An 18137-nucleotide genomic window follows, 5' to 3' on the forward strand; every position below is an offset into this window, starting at 1 on the left:
AAAGCCAATCCCATCTAATTTCCAACCATCTATAATCGAAATAATTCGTTTTCTCAAATACGTGACTTATGTGACACGATTTCCATGCAGAACCAATCGAACGATTGTATTTCAATTTCATACGTATTAAGATAAGACGATCGTACCGATACCGAATTAACGTTTATAGATGAAACGGAATCCGATCTTTAAATCTCGATGTAATTTTCTTTTAAGTATCTTATAAGAGCATTGCGGGTGGGCCTCGGCATGGACTAATATCACCAAAAAGAACAAAACGAATGAAAGAATAAAAGAAACAAGAAAGCTAATGGGTTCGTGGGTGTAGAAATTTAGCCCAGAGATAATATGTGAATAACGCTTTGGGGTATAATAAGTCCGCATGTATATGAAAGTCACTATTTTTTTCTATGAGTAATTGGTATATAACAGGTTTATTGTAAGGGCATAATTGATTGGAAATTGGGACACACTTATTTATTTATTTCAGTATATAAACAGATTGACAAAATAGTATCCTGGTATTATAACTTTAGTCTACGGTACGTCTCTTTTCCAATTCTAAGATTTTAAAATGCGTTTGAGAATCAGAGTAATTATGATTCTTAACGAGAAAGTAACTCCCCATAAATCTCAAAAACTGGCACTATATTTTATCTTGTATCAAATAACAGATGCATTATTAAAATCCAATAATAAGTTTTTATGTGGTCATCTCAATATTCGGTCCCTTAATACTGGATTCGATGAATTTTTAAATTATATAACTGATAATAGTTTTGGCATTTTGGGATTCACTGAGACCTGGTTGACGGCTTATACTGATAACTTTTTGTTAATATATATTTTGTTCACCATGATATATCGTCCACCTTCATCAGATATTACCAGTTTTCTTGATTCCCTTGAGGATCTATTTACAAATATTGTTCATTTATTTCATCATGTGGTTTCTATGGGGGATATTAGTATTAATTTACTAAAGAAGTGTAGACTTTCTGACAGATTTCTGACGCTCTTAAATACATTTGATTTAAATCAAGTAATAACCGAGCCTACAAGATGGAATATATCTAACAATACAAGTACCCTACTTGATGCCATTATTATAAATAAACAGCATTTCCCAATTAATGGAGTCGGTTCGTTGTCTTTGCCACAAACTATTAGTGATCACAACTTAGTATTCTGTTGTCTTAAGTTTCCTAAAAGTAAAGAGGGACATTTTAAAATGAAATGTAGAAATTATAGTGTTATTAATACGGATTTATTTAATCATGACGCTTTAAGACTTAATTGGGATAGTATCTATTACCTAAATTCTGTTAACGATAAAACTGTGGCTTTTAACAATAATATATTGTGTTTAGTTAACAAACAATCCTAATTAATTCCCGGCATTCGATATTATTCGTCACCTAGATCAGAAGAAAGCGCGACATTTCTTGACAACAATCACCGGATCGCTCATCTCTACTTACGACCTACATAAGCAAAACGCATACACATATTTTGAGGCAATTATTGTATTTTAGTTTTATACTCTTCTGTGAGGTAGCTGTAGTAAACCGAGTTACAATAGTCTAGCTGTGGCAGGATTGCTGCATTATAGCTGAATGGTATTTCATAAAAAGGAGTTATATGCTTCAGTATTATTTAACTTCTCGCCATTGTGCTAAGTATATTAATCATGCACATCACAGCATCTACTAAACTTGTTAAAAATGAATAATTATCTCATAAACAAGAATATTTAAATGTGGCTCAAATCTTTTTTGAAGTCTTCCAGAGTCATTATAGAATTCAGAAGTGTGATCAAAATTACTAAGACCATAACCAAATCTTAAGCAGCTGTTCTGCAGTCTTTAAAAGTTAATGATATAGTTAACCTTTAATAAAAGAGCAGGCCAATAGACCACATCATAATAAGACAAAAATTAAAAATTCGAGAAAATCACAGAATTTTAATTTAATTAGAGTTCTATGAATAATAATGTGCCCTTAATTATATAATTTTTTTAAAAGAATTAGAGACATTTTTTAAATGTTAGATCCTTCAAAAATAAAGACCAAGTTCTTACAAGTACCCGAAGCATTAATTCTGGTAGTGGTAGGAACGAGCTTAAGAGAATTTGATTGATAGCTGATATTCTAAGTAATTTGACCCAACCAAAACCCATTGACATTGATCAAGTAGGAATAAAGAAAACCATGATAGAGGAACGCCTCTGAAACCATAGCGGTGAAGCTTCCGCAGGAGAATGTCATGATTAACACAGTCAGATCACAAAAAACTGCCGCTGGAATTTCCCCGCCATTGATATGAGAGTATAAGTATTAAAGACACAGCATCATTTTCACCGGTATTCTCATGAAAACTAAACTGACACCTACTAAGAATACAGCGTACGAGTTTTCACCAGTTTCTCTATGATTTTTCATGTGATGGATAGAAGTGATATTTTCTGGAAATTAGAAGGATCATCTATGTGTTCTTTTTTATGGACTGGAATATCTTTGGGTGTTTTTAGATAAGAGGGAACCGATTAATGGTTTTTACCAAGACTCTCTGGAATATTGAGAAAAATGTTTTCAGGTAGTCTCATCCAGTCTCACCAGAACTGTTTTTGTTTTTTATTGATTTCAATACTCCTTTAATTTTGTCAGATCAGTAAGCAAAAACATAAAAGAGACTGGAACGTTGACAGCTGACAAGTAAGACATTAGATCTACTGATGGTCTCAAGCATTACTGAAGGTTATCTGCTATACTGCAATAAAAGTAATTCAGAGCGTTTGGAGCGACATTTGGGGACCGTTTTTTTTTACACTCCTTCTGCAAGAAGCTCATGACTTACAGTATCAAACGCTTCACTGTAATCAAGAAGCAGCAAACACGTCTGCTTACTTCGACCACGTAATATCATCAGTTAGTTTGACATAGGCCGTAGTAATGTGGAGAGGTCTAAAGTACGACTGGCTCATATAGCAGCTAATTTGCTCAGAAATAATCTTTTTCAATAACTTCAGAAATCAGGTTCAATGGAATTTTTTCCTCTCGCAATGGGGACAACATTTGCAATTTTCCACTGTTTTGGTAATTTAGAAGTAGAAAGATATTTATTAATGATATAAGTGATTTGAGGTTTACGACTAAAACCATCAGCACCAGCAGCATTAAAAGTTGGCGAATGTCCGTTACGGTGGTCAGCCGCTAGGCGGCCGGTTCAGTCGGAATATTGGCGGGACTTTTAAATTGTAGTAAGAAATTAATACAATTTAAATGAATGTTTTTATTAGTGTAATAAATCAATTGACTATTTTTGTGCATCGAGTGTTATAGTTTACACTCACACGAACAGTTAAGCCCCACAATAGACTTGCTTTACTAAAACAACATGAGTGAGAAGATAATTCTTAGTGAGTTCATCAATTTCCAAAACAAAATTAAAAATGTGAGTCTATATTATAAAAAGAAAAAAATCGACCCAAAAAAAACTTAATTGACTGTAAAATGTAGTTACTACTTTAATTTTTTGGTGGAATTAAAGAAGTACGTCAACTGCCTTATCCAAGAGAGCCTTTGCATTCTATTGTAAGGATTATTTAAATAATATAAGTCAGATATATCAGCAAACTGGAATATGCCGTACATGACATAACCACAAGCATTCCTGTTCTAACTAGTGAATTAGTGGATGCTATTGTTTCCAGCATAAAAAATAAAACATTTAGCTTAAATCAAGGTGAATCTACTGTATCCAGTGAAAATATGCTTTAGATGTTGAATTGAATCAGATGACAGAATAGGATCAGCAATCTTTTGCTCTTTAATGTTTCTGAGTCCGAAAATGTAAGTCCATATCAAAACTAAATATGTTCTATTGTAGCTTAAATCTATTGCATTGATTTTTATGCACGACACAGAGCGATTTTATTTAAACAAGGAAGAACACAATGTTGCAATAGTTCGAAATAGGAAGTACTACAACTATTCGGTTATTTTTAATTAATAATACTTTTATTAGCGTTCCCAATGATAATTCCTAATTAATTCCTGGTATTCAATATTGTTCGTCCCTAGATCAGAAGAAAGCGCGACATTTCTTGACAAGTTGGTGAATGTTCCGTTACAGTGGTCAGCCGCTAGGCGGCCGGTTTAGTCGGAATATTGGCGGGACTTTTAAATTGTAGTAAGAAATTAATACAATTTAAATAAATGTTTTTATTAGTGTATTAATCATTTTTGTGCATCGAGTGTTATAGTTCACACTCACACGAACAGTTAAGCGCTACTACTAATAGACTTGCTTTAGTAAAACAACATGAGTAAGAAGATAATTCTTAGTATCACACCTATAGGTGTGATATGCTCCCATTAAACCTTATTTAAACATGAATTTTATTTTAAATATGGAAAGGAGAAGAAAATTTCACATATATATGCCTTTATATATAAAATAATACAGTTGGGTTAACCCCCTTATTTAAATAAGTTATTTACTACTATCTCGCATTTACACAATACTCGTAATGTTGGAAGTTTTAGGATACCTCAACATAGAACAAGTAACTTTCACAAGTCATTTTCGGTTGTCGGAGTTACATTATGGAAAAACTTGCCAAATAATATTAAAGATTTGTCATTTAATAAATTTTAAACCAAGGTTAAGCAAATTCTTCTCGACTTCCATTTGCCATTTTTGTTTCTGCCCCTTGTCGTTTTAGTTTTGTTCTTTTTTAGGTTTATTAGGAATTTTTTTTTGTGTTTATTTATAATCTTTTCAGTTTCAATATGATGGTTTGTAATGTCATTTTCTTGTTAAGGCCTATTTCACGCAACTTGCGCAATCGGTTTTATATAATCGCGAAGCTCCTTCTCCGATGTTTGATTGTTGATTCTAGTTTGTTCTCTTGTCCTCCTTTCTCCGATGTTCCTTTTCCCAAAAATTGTCAAATTCTTTTTTCTCATGTAATTATATTTTTAACTATTTAACTATACGGGTGAATGATAGTACATTTGTCAAAGCTTAAATATAGTTGATTCTTATCAGGAAACTGCATTAGAGAGTCAACATTTGCTCGAGGAGTGTCACAATCAAGCATAGAGCCTATTCGGAGGAATATTTTTTAATTTGTTTTAATAAGATGTTGATATTATTAATGTAAACTATGAAGAATAGAGATCCAAGTGAATCGTCCTTTGAGAATTTTTTTTTATTATTATAAGGTATTTCGTACTCTATATTAGATATATCTCTATGAATGCCGTTTGTTTCTTAATGATAATTAATTTAAGTGTATTTTTTTTTTGGTTTTTCTAGGATGATCACCTGAAAATGACTTCGAGCCGTCAAGCAGGAGGACAAGATGGCGGCACGAGCTCTTGCAGGGTGAAACTCAATCACGTACTGGCCATCGTGGTGCGAAAGGAAGGCTGCCAGGGGGATCCCGGGGACTTTTGGATGTACGAAAATGGCTACTTGTTATTTCAGGTATGAGTTTTTACACCCTTAAAGTTTTTGAGCTACAAGCTCAAAAGTTTTCCAAGTTTTTCCTGTAAAATTTAAATAAATACGGTCATAAACACATCCAGAAATTATTAATCCATCGTACGGAAGGAGAAAAACGGCAAATAGCTCTGGGATTGTTGAAATATGTTGAGAACAAATTTTTACCGTGACTAACATATACGACACATGAAATAAGACATTTTTAAGGAACCCCAAACCAAGAGCAATGAAATATTTATAGATTCCCCTGTAATCATTGCAAAGAAGTAATTTGTCAATATTGTGGTGTCACCACTGGATCAACTGGAAATTAGGGCGATAGTGTTATCTAAGCTTTCCTTCTATTGTAAAGATTGTTATGTAAACAAGCAAGAACACAATGTTGCAGTAGTTCGTAATAGGAAGTACTACATTTTTGGCTTATTGTTCAAATAATAATACTTTTATTGGCGTTCCAAATAATAATTCCTAATTAATTCCCAGCATTCGATATTATTCATCACCTAGATCCGAAGCAAGCGCGACATTTCTTGACAAGTTGGCGAATGTTCCGTTACGATGGTCAGCCGCTAGGCGGCCGGTTCAGTCGGAATATTGGCGGGACTTTTAAATTGTAGTAAGAAATTAATACAATTTAAATAAATATTCGTTATCAGTTAACTATTTTTATGCATCGAGTGTTTTAGTTCACACTCACACGAACAGTTAAACTCTACAATAGACTTGCTTTAGTAAAAGTACATAAGTAAGAAGATACTTCTTAGTTCATCAATTTCCAAAAAAAAATAAGAATGTGAAATGTACGCACTGCTTTAATTTTTTTGTGGAATTAAAGAAGTACGTCAACTGCCACAGCGTTATCTAAGAGAGCCTTTGCGTTCTATTGAAAGGATTATTTGAATAATATAAATCAGATGTATTGCGGAGGGTTGTTGGGTGGGGTCAGAAATAAAACAGAAACCTCTTTACCTAAATGTCGACGTTTCGACCCATTAACCCATGTTAACCCAATTTAACCCATGTTAAAAATAATTCTACGCTCCTATTATAAATGTGTTTTAATTATAACTAAAGAAACCTAGACTTAATGTCCTGAGGATGACTTAATATAAGTCGAAACGTCGACATTTAGGTAAACAGGTTTCTGTTTTATTTCTGACCTCACCCAACAACCCTCCGCAATACTGAAGATATTGGGTCACAACCCCGAAACTGAAAATAAATCAGATGTATCAGCACTATCAGCAGATTGGAATATGCCGTACATAACATAATCACAAGCAGTCCTGTTCTAACTGGTGAGTCAGTGAATAAATGCTATTGTTTCCAGCATGGAAAATAAAATATTTAGTTTGCAGCAAGGTGAGTCTACTATTTTCACTGAAAATATGTTTCAGATATTGATTTGAATCAGAGGACTGATTTTTATGCACGACACAGAGCGATTTTTTTCTAAACACAGAAGAACGCAATGTTGCAGTAATTTGTAATAGGAAGCACTACAACTTTTCGCTTATTTTTTAATTATTAATACTCTTATTAGCGTTTCAAATGATATTTCCCAATTCAAGGCATTCGATATTATTCGTCACCTAGATCCGAAGCAACCGCGAAATTTCTTGACAAGTTGGCGAATGTTCCGTTACGATGGTCAGCCGCTAGGCGGCCGGTTCATTCGGAATATTGGCGGGACTTTTAAATTGTAGTAAGAGATTAATACAATTTAAATAAATAATTTTATTAATGTAATAAGTCAGTTAACTATTTTTGTATATCGAGTGTTTTAGTTCCCACTCACACGAACAGTTAAGCCCCACAATAGACTTGCTTTAGTAAAAGAACATGAGTAAGAAGATACTTCTTGTATGTGAGTTCATCAATTTCCAAAAAAAAAATTAAGAATGGGAGTCTAAATTATAAAAAGAAAAAAATCGACCCACAAATAATTTAATTGACTATAAAATGTAGGCACTACTTTAATTTTTTGGTGGAATTAAAGAAGTACGTCAACTGCCTGGAAATTAATGAATTTATTTCAACTGTCTGGGAAACAATAAGGATATCCTCCAATAGCTGTCTAGAAAAGCCAGTTCTATGTCAAGTAAAAGCTAAAAAACTGCTTCAACTGCCCGAGATTATTGTTTAATGCAATTGCAGCAATTTCATAAATCTTCCAGGCAATTAAATAAAATGAAAAAATACCAAGTGCCTGGAAAAAATACGAAATGAGCTCAACTATCTAAACAAACTTCAAGTGAAACGTCCAGGCAGTTGAACCAGACAGAGAACATGCTAATAATAGTCAACTGCCTGCAAGGAAAAGAAATGTCGTGTCCATCATCGCCTCCTTGGCCTGAAAAACAAATGAAAATTTCTTAAAAAGTAATCAAGTTGTAGCCCCAAATTTCTAAATTATAAAAAAGTAAACATCGTTTCTTTACCCTAAATAGAACCAAAGTTCTAACTTCTATTTCTGTTTGACAGGTCCCGATTTTGGTCCAGTGAAACACCAGTGAAAAAATGTGTTTTCATGTGTGACCAAAATTGAATCAATTATTCACCAAATAGAATTACTATAGCCCATAAAACCGAAAGTTTGCCGATGATTTAAAAACAGGTACCCTACTCCACCTTTCTCACCAGGTGGTGTAGGGCCAAATCCGTAAATATACCTATCTGGTATATGTATTAGAATAATGATCGTGAATCAGTGCATGTAAGTTATTCGCATGCAGTTTTTCCTATGATATATATTCCATTAATTTAAATAAAATGTCTATCAGAAAAAAAAATCCCATCGTCATCGCGGCGATTAATTTATTTTCCCAAAACATCCTCTCTATGTAATTATTTACCTCGTTATTGCAGTAATATTGTAATTAGCGGCTACCTTGCAAGGTTCGCAATTTAACGTCGACAAGCACCGTTATTGCGACGATAATTACCCATGCTAAACCCCATTTTTTTTCTGGCTAATGTATGCGTTTTTTTTAAATAATAATTTTGTGTAGGCGTTTAATATGTAGATTTACGGTAAGTTTTACAGTTAAACAAAATTCAAAATTAGTTGTTTATAACGCGATAAAGTACCATAAGAAGTTTCCCATCGCAAATATTGTTTAAATTAAATTATTCGAGCTCGCGGCTGTAAACTGTTCGATTTCCATCTTATTTAAATAATTCACGATCATTATTTTGGGCCTGATATGTATTCACTAGCTTTTATGCATAATTGGCCCTTTTTATCGCAAATATTTAATTTAACTCAGTCTGAGGCGTTTTTCTTTAACTACCTGGAAGAAAACATTATTTTAATTATTCCAGGCAGTTGAGGGCGAAAACACTTTTTCATGGGTACATCTTTCAGTTTCTTACGTAGTTTATCCAACTGCATAAAAAATTACGTGATTATATGCCACTCATTGAAACGCATTTTAGCACAACTAATTAAAACCAATCAAGCAACAAACTAATTAATTAATAAATCGCAAAAGTAACAGTATTTCGTTAAGTAAACGATAGTGCGACCTTGCTAAACCGAATAGTATAGGCCACACCGTAAAATTTCTATAGAGAGGCATAACCGAAACTTAAAGATTCTATGCGTATGACCTACTTAAAGGTCATCAAACAATAGTTGCTTGGTATAACAAGAAAACCAGAATAAGTTTTTAATGGTGTTAATCAAATGAGTAAATTTGAACAAATTGATTAAATTCTTAAGTTTTTTTGGATATTTGTATTGATTAAAGTTGATGTGCTATACTTGGGATTCCCAGACATTTGTTGCCTATAAGACTTAAAAAATCTACATCATAAATTTACCGATTTAATCTTGAACCACAAACCTTAAGGTCGCGACCCGATTCCTTCATCAAATAAGGCTCGAAATCGTAAGTACATTTAATTCGTCGGAACCTCGCCTTAAAAATGAGCAAATAATTTTTCAATTGTGCCTTATATATTCTAGATGGTGCCCGAAAAAAACCGAAATTATTGTAAGACCAAATAAGGCGAATCGTCGAGTCGAGCCGGCGTCGTATCCTTGACTTGATTTGCTTAAATGCGATTATAATTAGCAAAGCTTCATGCTTTAACCGTCTTGTCTAATTAAATACGAGCGAAATTCAGCAGCAAACTGGGTAGTAAACAAAAAAAATGATTAATGACAAGTTTTGATTATTTTTTTCTTTGGTATTTCACTCAGTATTTTTTTTGCACTGACCTCTCTGACTGTCCTCCTTATTTACGTAATAAATTAGTCTATAGAGCAAAATTCGTTCGGTAATGTTTGCTTACAATATACAGGATAACGAAGTGAAATTCGGATGATTGGATCTGAAAGCAGCTGGTTTGCATTCTTCATCCACCTTTCAACCAATGGCAATGTCCTTCTAAGAGTTGAAGACCTTGAATGATGACTTTGTTGGACTGCGCAAGCATAGTGCGTGTTGTCTCTATTTCTGTATTGCTCTATTTGAAAATTCCGAAAGAATATGCCAGAACAGCATATGTGTTAATGGCCTTTATAAGATTCCTTGCTCTTAGTTTCGATATTGTTAAGTAACTCTTGACTTAGTTAAAGCTCAAATACTTGTAAGTTTCACCCATTTCTATTGGTCGAATAATGTCTGCATTGGAAAGCTCTGTATTAATTATTTTTTGAATTATACGAATCTCATCTGTGCTAACGGTTTGGTTCTGAATATTACCATAAAGTGAAGTATCCAGGAACGATCTGATTATATGAGTTCTATCTATGATTATAGACTCTGTGTCTATGTTTTCGTTTAGTATATATTTCAGACAAGAATGAGCTTCTATGTGCCAAACTGTCTAAGGTTCTAGTTATTTCTGCATGGATCTCCTATAAAGCGTATGGCCCTTTTCTGGATGGAATCAAGCAGCCTCAAAGCGTGTTTGTGTATATAGCTTCATATGTGAGATGGTTGAATCTAAGCCTTGTGAAGCGTTAAAAGCTGTTGCGGGGTATACAGCCTTTTTGTTTTATTGAGAGACCCAAGTTTTTGAGATGCCCCTTTAGGTATTCCCGCTACATGATCATGCTAAGATATATATTGGTTCTTAGTATGATCATGTAGCTGGTTTGGTTCTCAACTGCCTATAATAGATAAAATCATATTTTCTTCCAGGCAGTTGAAGAAAAATCTAAAGATATAATGTTTTATTTCAGGCAGTTGTTCTGGTTTTGTGCTTTGAATATGTGCTTGCCTAAAATAAATAAAATAAGAGAGTCTTTAGTCCTCAACTGCCTGGAAGAAGAAAATGTTTAATTTATTCCAGGCAGTTGAGGACTAAAGACTCTCTTATTTTATTTATTTCAACTAAATTGTTTGATATAACCTCATTAGGGAATATAAATTAAGTACCACAATGTTTTCAATTAGGTACTTATTAAGGGAGCTTATACATAAATTAGAACCGAAACAGATTGAAGGATCAATGTGACACACACTTGAAGCTCCCTAATTGTTTATATTTCCTGAATGAGACATACTGACCCAATAGGGAGCTCCATTATTTGGATTTTTCCTCAACTGCCTGGAATAGATTAAACATTTTCTTCTTCCAGGCAGTTGAGGAAAAAATGAAGAAGAAAATTTTTGATCTATTCTAGGCAGTTGAGGAAAAATTCAAATAATGGAGCTCCCTATCGTGTCAGTATGTCTCATTCAGGAAATATAAACTAAGTACCACAATGTTGCCAATTAGGGAGCTTCAAGTGTGTGTCACATTGATCCTTTAATTTGTTTCGGTTCTAATTTATGTATAAGCTCCCTTAATAAGTACCTAATTGAAAACATTGTGGTACTTAATTTATATTTCCTGAATGAGGTTATATCAAACATACTACAGTTAGTTCATACGTCAACGTTCCAAAATTAAACGAGATAGTTTAGTTAAAGTCTGAGATATGACAAATAATGTTACTAAAAGGAACAGATTATAGATAAACTACATATAGGAAGAAACATAAGTTTCAGAAAGTTGAGCCAGTAGTAGAAGAATGAAATCAGGATATCTCCATAAAAATCTATTTATCTTTTTAGCTATCTGCGTGAAAAAATTATGCCTGGAATAGAATGATTAATTTTCTCTTCTAGGCTGTTGAAGAAAAATTTTTAAAATAAAAATATTGTTTATTAGACAGTTGAGCTGATTTAAATCATGATTTAAATTAGTGTGTCCTTATTTTTTCTGTCGGTATATAATTGTTTATTTTTTAGGAATTGGACCTAGTTTTCTTAGATATTTTGTCTATTTATTTATTTTAGGCATTGAAGGCTTAAAAAAAATGTGATCCTTGCTTTAAGAGATCAAATGTACCCTTATCTTTGGCTATCTGAATTCAAACAATTTTTTTTCAACGAGTTTAAATGTCTTGGATCTCAACTGCCTGGAATAGATCAATCAATTTTCTCTTCCAGGCAATTTAAGAAAAAACCAAAAAAATTGTGTCTCTTTTCAGACGGTTGAGCTGATTTAAATCATGATTTAAATTGAAAAATCAGCTGGTTTTAATCATGATTTAAATCAGTGTGTCCTTATTTCTTCTGTTGGTACATAATTGAACGTTTGTCAGAAATTGTAACTAGTTTTATTAGATATTTTTTCTATTTATTTATTTCAGGCACTGAAGGCTTAGAAAAAAATGTGATCCATGCTTTAAGAGACCAAATTTACCCATGTCTTTACTTATCTGAATCCAAAAATTTTTTTAAGAAGTTTAAAGATCTTTGATCTCAACTGCCTGGAATAAATTAAACATTTTCTTCTTCCAGGCAGTTGCGTAAAAATTCTAACATTTGGTGCTCCCGTTTATTATCGGATATACATGAATTAGAACCGAAACAGGTTAAAGGATTAATGTGACACCAACCTGAAACTCCCTTAATAAGTACCTAATTGGCAACATTGTGGTACTTAGTTTATATTTCCTGAATGAGGTTATATCAAACAATTTGACAATTAAATGTCTTTGATCTCAACTGCCTGGAATAGATTAATCAATTTTTTCTTCCAGGCATTTGAAGAAAAAACCAAAAAAATTGTGTCTTTTTTCAGATGGTTGAGCTGATTTAAATTGAAAAATCAGCTGATTTTAATCATGATTTAAATCAGTGTATTTTTTCTATTGGTCTAGGCACTATACATAATTGTTCATTTTTCAGTAATTGGAACTAGTTTTCTTAGATATTTATTTATTTCAGGCATTAAAGTCTTAAAAAAAAATGTGTTTAATGCATGCTTTGAGAGACCAAATCTATCCATGTTTTTAGCTATCTGAATCCAAACAATTTTTTAAGGAGTTAGACATTTATTTGATCTCAACTGCCTGGAATAGATTAATCACTTTTCTCTTCCAGGCAGTTAAAGAAAAAACCATGTAAATCATGACTTGAATTAAAAAATTGGCTGGTTTTAATCATGATTTAATTGAAGTGTTCTTATTTTTTTTTTGGTCTAGGCATGGTCCGTAATTGATCGCTTCTCAGAAATCGGCCATAATTTTTAACGTCTTTAAGGCATTTGATGTAATTTCTTAATAAAAATTGTATTTTTTTCCTTTTTGCAGGCTCTTGGAGTAGTTTTTCAGGCATAGCAGACATTTTTTGCATCTTCAAGTATTGAAAATGCCTGAGAAATATTAAGATACAGCTTTAGTGAAATTATTTGGGAGGAGAAGTATTATTGGATCAACGCACAAATGAAATAACATTGTATCAAAACCAACCTAAGAAAATGAGTATTCTACCCATTTTTTGGACCTATATTCCCCTCTCAGTTTGAGATATGACAAATCATCATCTTGAGCTTATACTATCCACATGTCTCTCTCAAATTTTACCATATATTTCGATCTTGTGCGGATTAAATCCAGTTCCCAGTAATCTGTTGATAGTGAAGATCCATTAACATGATGATGATGCTGATAAAGTGCAGTAGTTTGCACTTTCCTCTGCAGTTATAGTTACAGATACAGATAGAACTGTAATGGAATATTATTAACACAAAATGGAAAAAAAAATGACATTTTAAACCAATTTTCCGCCTCTACAAACAGAGAGTATACCCACCATTTATATTAATAACAAAAGTCATTAATTAACGTCAATTTAACGCAGACATCAAGTTCGAGTGAGTCGCGAAAAGAACATTACAAAACTCAAGACAGACCTTTTAGCGAAAACTATTTCAGCTCATTATCACTTAATGAATCTGCGTGTATTTCAGCAGGTGTGGTGACCTATACCGAGTGTTTACTATATTGTGAACCTTGCAGATCATTTGTGTTACACCACATGAGAACGGTTTATTATTATATATAGGCAAGGTCTTAAGTAATAATATTATAGAAAGCACTATATCAATTAAAGCTCGAGTTTAAATAGATAAAGAGCGAGAATTATGGAGAAATTTTTAGTGAAAAAAAGCGTGTAAAATTTGACGATCGATTAAGTAGGTGCACGAGCTACTAAAAGCGAATGCAAATTGATTTATAATTTAAAGGAAAAAAATACAATAGATGCGGTCTATATTGAAATGAATAAACCATGACACTCTTCTTTCATGTAAAAAAATTAAGGAAACTCTTGGGGTGTATGGAGAAATTCAATACAGCATATTATAACAATATCTTAAATTTTTTAAAGTGTACCTAACCAATAAACTGTTTTCTTCCTCAACTGCCCGGAATCGATAAAATATTATTTTCTTAGTCTTTCTTCTAATGTTGGTTTTCTCTTCTAGGGTTTGTTGTCGTCAAACTCGGTATGCTGGTGGAATAACGCCTTGAACGGAGCCACCAAGAGTCTGGTTTATTATGGTTACGTGAATCCTGGTGCCCTGCTGGTGGGTTCCGAACCATGTGCCATCGAGGTTCTTAGGAACGCATGGGCCAGGAGGGTTCTACAGCCACCACCCGGATACCAAATCGTCGCACTAGGTAAGAACATGCTATAGAGGTATATAAGTATATTAAGCTTTAGTAACTTCGAACGCGTAACTTAAGATCGAATAAATGGCCACTATCGATTTGAAATGATTGGCCGTTCGGGCGCGAGCATCATCATCATCGGTATAATTATATCGACGTTTACAAAGTAAGATAATTTCCTTTTGCGATAGTATATTTTGCTAAGCCGTCAACACCGGCTAAAAATAACTGTTAATAAATGCCTCCAAGGCAAAATTAACGTGCTTAAGCGTTGCTTGCTTTAGTCAACTGACTTATACACGTACACACTAAATACAATCACTTAAAACTACTAATTTACTTCTTACCGTTTATTTTGATTTAAAACTCCCGCCAATATTCAGACTGAACTGGCCTCCTAGCGGCAAACTAGTGTAAGGGGACATTCACAAACTTGTCCAGAGATGTCGCGAGGAGTGCTTGCTGCTCGTCGCACGTTAGCACAATGAATAGACTAGAAGACTACTACTAGACTACTTTTACACCCATACAATATTCAAAAAGCGGAGTATAGGTACTCTTTTAGATAGGCAATACAGATTATGTATATAAGGTAAGGATTTCTAAGGAAATAAAGTGGTGCTAACAGCTCTCTCGATAATTAAGTCCAACGAAAACACGCACGCATCGTCTTTGAACTTAAAAAACTCTTCTCGCATTGGTTCCCCACCACTAAATGCAAGATGGCTTAAGATATTTGGAATGGGAGATAGATACTTGTCTATATGTTTCTTATAAGAAAAATTATATTTGATAGCTTCCTATTCAACTGTGTGACATGCAAAGGGTCTAATACGACTCTAAGAAGTTTAGGTCAAGAGTATCCGGGCCATCAATGAAGTTTAGTTTCAGGGTCTTAAAGCCAATTCGCCAATCAAGCAGATTTGACCTACCTAACTATATGGACGGTCGTTTGAAAAAAAACTAAGCCTAGAGGCTTCCTGAAAATTAGACAATTCATTGATGTAAATTGAGTTCCTACCGCAGACCCTTAAGGTACCCCATATTTAATTTGTTGTTTTTGAGATTTTTCATTTTTGTAGCCTACATATTGGGTGAGAAAGGTAAGATTCAATAAGGGCCGTTGGCAAAGTTGTAATGAGCAAGTTTTTTAAGTAAAATTGGCAGTGAGACACAGTCAAACGCTTTAAACAGATCATAGAAGGAGGCATACGTGTTGATCTATTGAAGGATCTTAAAATTCCCATGAACAGCAAGAAAAACGAACCAAAGATTAAATGTTGAGGAAGAGGACGTGCCTGGAATAAATAAATAATTATTTTCTTCCAGATAGTTCAAAAATAACCTCAAAAAATTGCGTATTCTTTCAGGCAGTTGACCTGGTTTTGTCCTTAACTGCCTGGAATAGATCAAACAATTTTTTCTTTTCAACAAAAACCTACTTCAACAATGTCCTACTAATTGGAGGAAAACTCAATTGCTATTACCGGAGATTCAGGACTATGGGCACAAATATCACGATCTTATAAAATGCCTACTGTAAGTCACATTAATGTAACGATATTGTAAACACCGCATGACGTCTTGAAGGTTAAAGGGAATCTTCTGAAGCAACGTTCTGCCGAGTATATAAGGAGCCGCATCGCCGATAGTTGTCAGTTGTCAATTCAGTGAAGTAAAGTTCAAAATATTGGCGAGAAATTTAAATAGTTGTACATAAATGCAATAAAAATCAATACCTGTTGCTTTCATAGGAAAGTGTGTAAATAAATTAATAAAAACACACCTAACGAACAGGAAAAACGGTACATTAACCTGCAAGAACTAAGGAACCTAACAAACCAGTTGACCACCATTTTGACCGCAGCAGTAATCAATACTGTTGCCATTACTGCTGTAATAATTATTGCTATATTACTGGTTATCCAGAAAAAGAATATGTTTCCAAGATTCCAGAAACTTAAACCTGGAACCGGCTAGAAATAGAGCTAACACACTTCTTCATTATATTTGACTTTTAAGAAGGAAGGAGTTATATCTGGGAGAAAATCTGACTCTTCACTCTCAATGTTGCCACCATGAGTGCTGATTCTCTAATAACACGTAGTTAACGACATCATCATATTTTTATTATATAAACCCTAGTTTTTATAAATCGCTAGCACTACTGATCTCAGGCAGTTTCAACTGGGTTCGTCCTCAACTGCCTGAATTAGATCAAAAGTTTTCTTCTTCCAGGCAGTTGAGGAAATGTCCAAAGACATCATTTTTTCTCACAGAAAGTTGAAATGTTTTAACTGCCTGGAATACATAAAATAAGACAGTGTTCCGTTCTTACCAGCCTGTAGAGAAAATATTATTTTTTTCCTCCAGGAATTTAAAGAAATTTTCATTTTATTTTTTTGTTTACTAAAACATCCCATAAACTCCAATAAAACCTCTGTACCGGAACATTCACCATCTTGCCTAGAGATGTCGCGATATCTACGTACGTATGAGGTACCTATCTTTAGCACAATGAATAGAATGGAAGCACTTAAAATGTGGATCTATTGAAAAACCTTGAAAGTTCCGTGGACAGCAGGAATAACAAACGAGGAAATGTTGATAAGATAGGAAGAGAACGCTTATTGTTAGGCACGATAAAACGCATCAAAACAGCGTATGTGGCATATGTGTTACGCAACGGAAACTACCATTTGCTCCAACTATTAATAGAAGGAAAAATAGAGAGAAGAAGAGGTTAAGGCAGAAAGAGGATATCATGGTTCCAAAGTTTCAAATATTGGACAAAAGAAGGTTAAATGGTGTAGAAAAACAACAAGTTGATGAACTATAATGTTATGATTAGCTCTGTCAAAGGCCTTATTGAAATTTGTATTAACAGTATGAATTAAAAGTATATAATTTGTGTACATAAACATTTGCCTTGACCGAATGTCATTTGACAAAGTGATGTTGCAGAAAAATGTGAAAAGAGTGGAATTAGCAGAAGAAAAATTGGGCCAGTTAAGTGTTCACTTAGAGTTTCCTTTTTCAACCTCAATACAAGTATCTTCACTTAACAACTGTATAAAACAAGCATTAATGAACGAACCAATGTACTCCCGATCAGATGAGCTCTTTTAGCGGATCTTAGAGGATTTTAGAGGTTGCTTATGTTTCTGTAAGTAATTTCTAGAGCTGAAACTAGTATACCTGTATATATATTTTATGTATAAACGATTTGTGTTGTTTTTGTGATGTAGTGGATTTGAATTAGCACTACTCATTGATATAGGGTTTCTATAACCTTAAGTAGCTGTAGTAAGTGGTGTATTTATTTTAGAAAAGATTAGTCCTACCTAGATTCTCTCTAAAGTATCGTAAATCATTTGAAATATGATGGTTTGAAATTGTAGATATTAATAAGTTACTAGATGTTCATTGTGACTTTCTAGAACAAAACGTTATCATTCTTTTATTTTATTGCCTAATATTAATTGATTTTGTTCGAAAACCTTAATTACAAAATGTAGTATTGATTTTTCAAAAAGTGTTATTTGATCTTTTACAAGAGATTTTTTGTGGCTTAACTCTTAGATTCAATGATTTGATCATATGTGTTCAGCGTTGTCGTTTCGGTTTCCTATACTATATGATACTATATTTGGTGGATCATCTTCG

At 33.4% G+C, this 18137-nt stretch overlaps 1 protein-coding gene across 4 annotated transcripts in view; it reads left to right on the forward strand.

Annotated features, from left to right (window-relative positions):
• The window catches only part of LOC126743659 (storkhead-box protein 1), a 109720-nt gene that overhangs the window by 82740 nt on the left and 8843 nt on the right, over positions 1-18137 (forward strand). For all 4 annotated transcript variants that reach the window (XM_050450860.1, XM_050450861.1, XM_050450862.1 and 1 more), the window contains 2 exons: positions 5324-5494; positions 14285-14480. In XM_050450860.1, the coding sequence (XP_050306817.1) occupies positions 5339-5494; positions 14285-14480 (352 nt within the window). In that variant the 5' untranslated portion in view covers positions 5324-5338. The remainder of the gene's footprint in view (positions 1-5323; positions 5495-14284; positions 14481-18137) is intronic.

The sequence above is a fragment of the Anthonomus grandis genome, chromosome 13 (assembly GCF_022605725.1).
Source record: "Anthonomus grandis grandis chromosome 13, icAntGran1.3, whole genome shotgun sequence".
In the NCBI taxonomy this organism is placed as follows: Eukaryota; Metazoa; Arthropoda; class Insecta; order Coleoptera; family Curculionidae; genus Anthonomus; species Anthonomus grandis.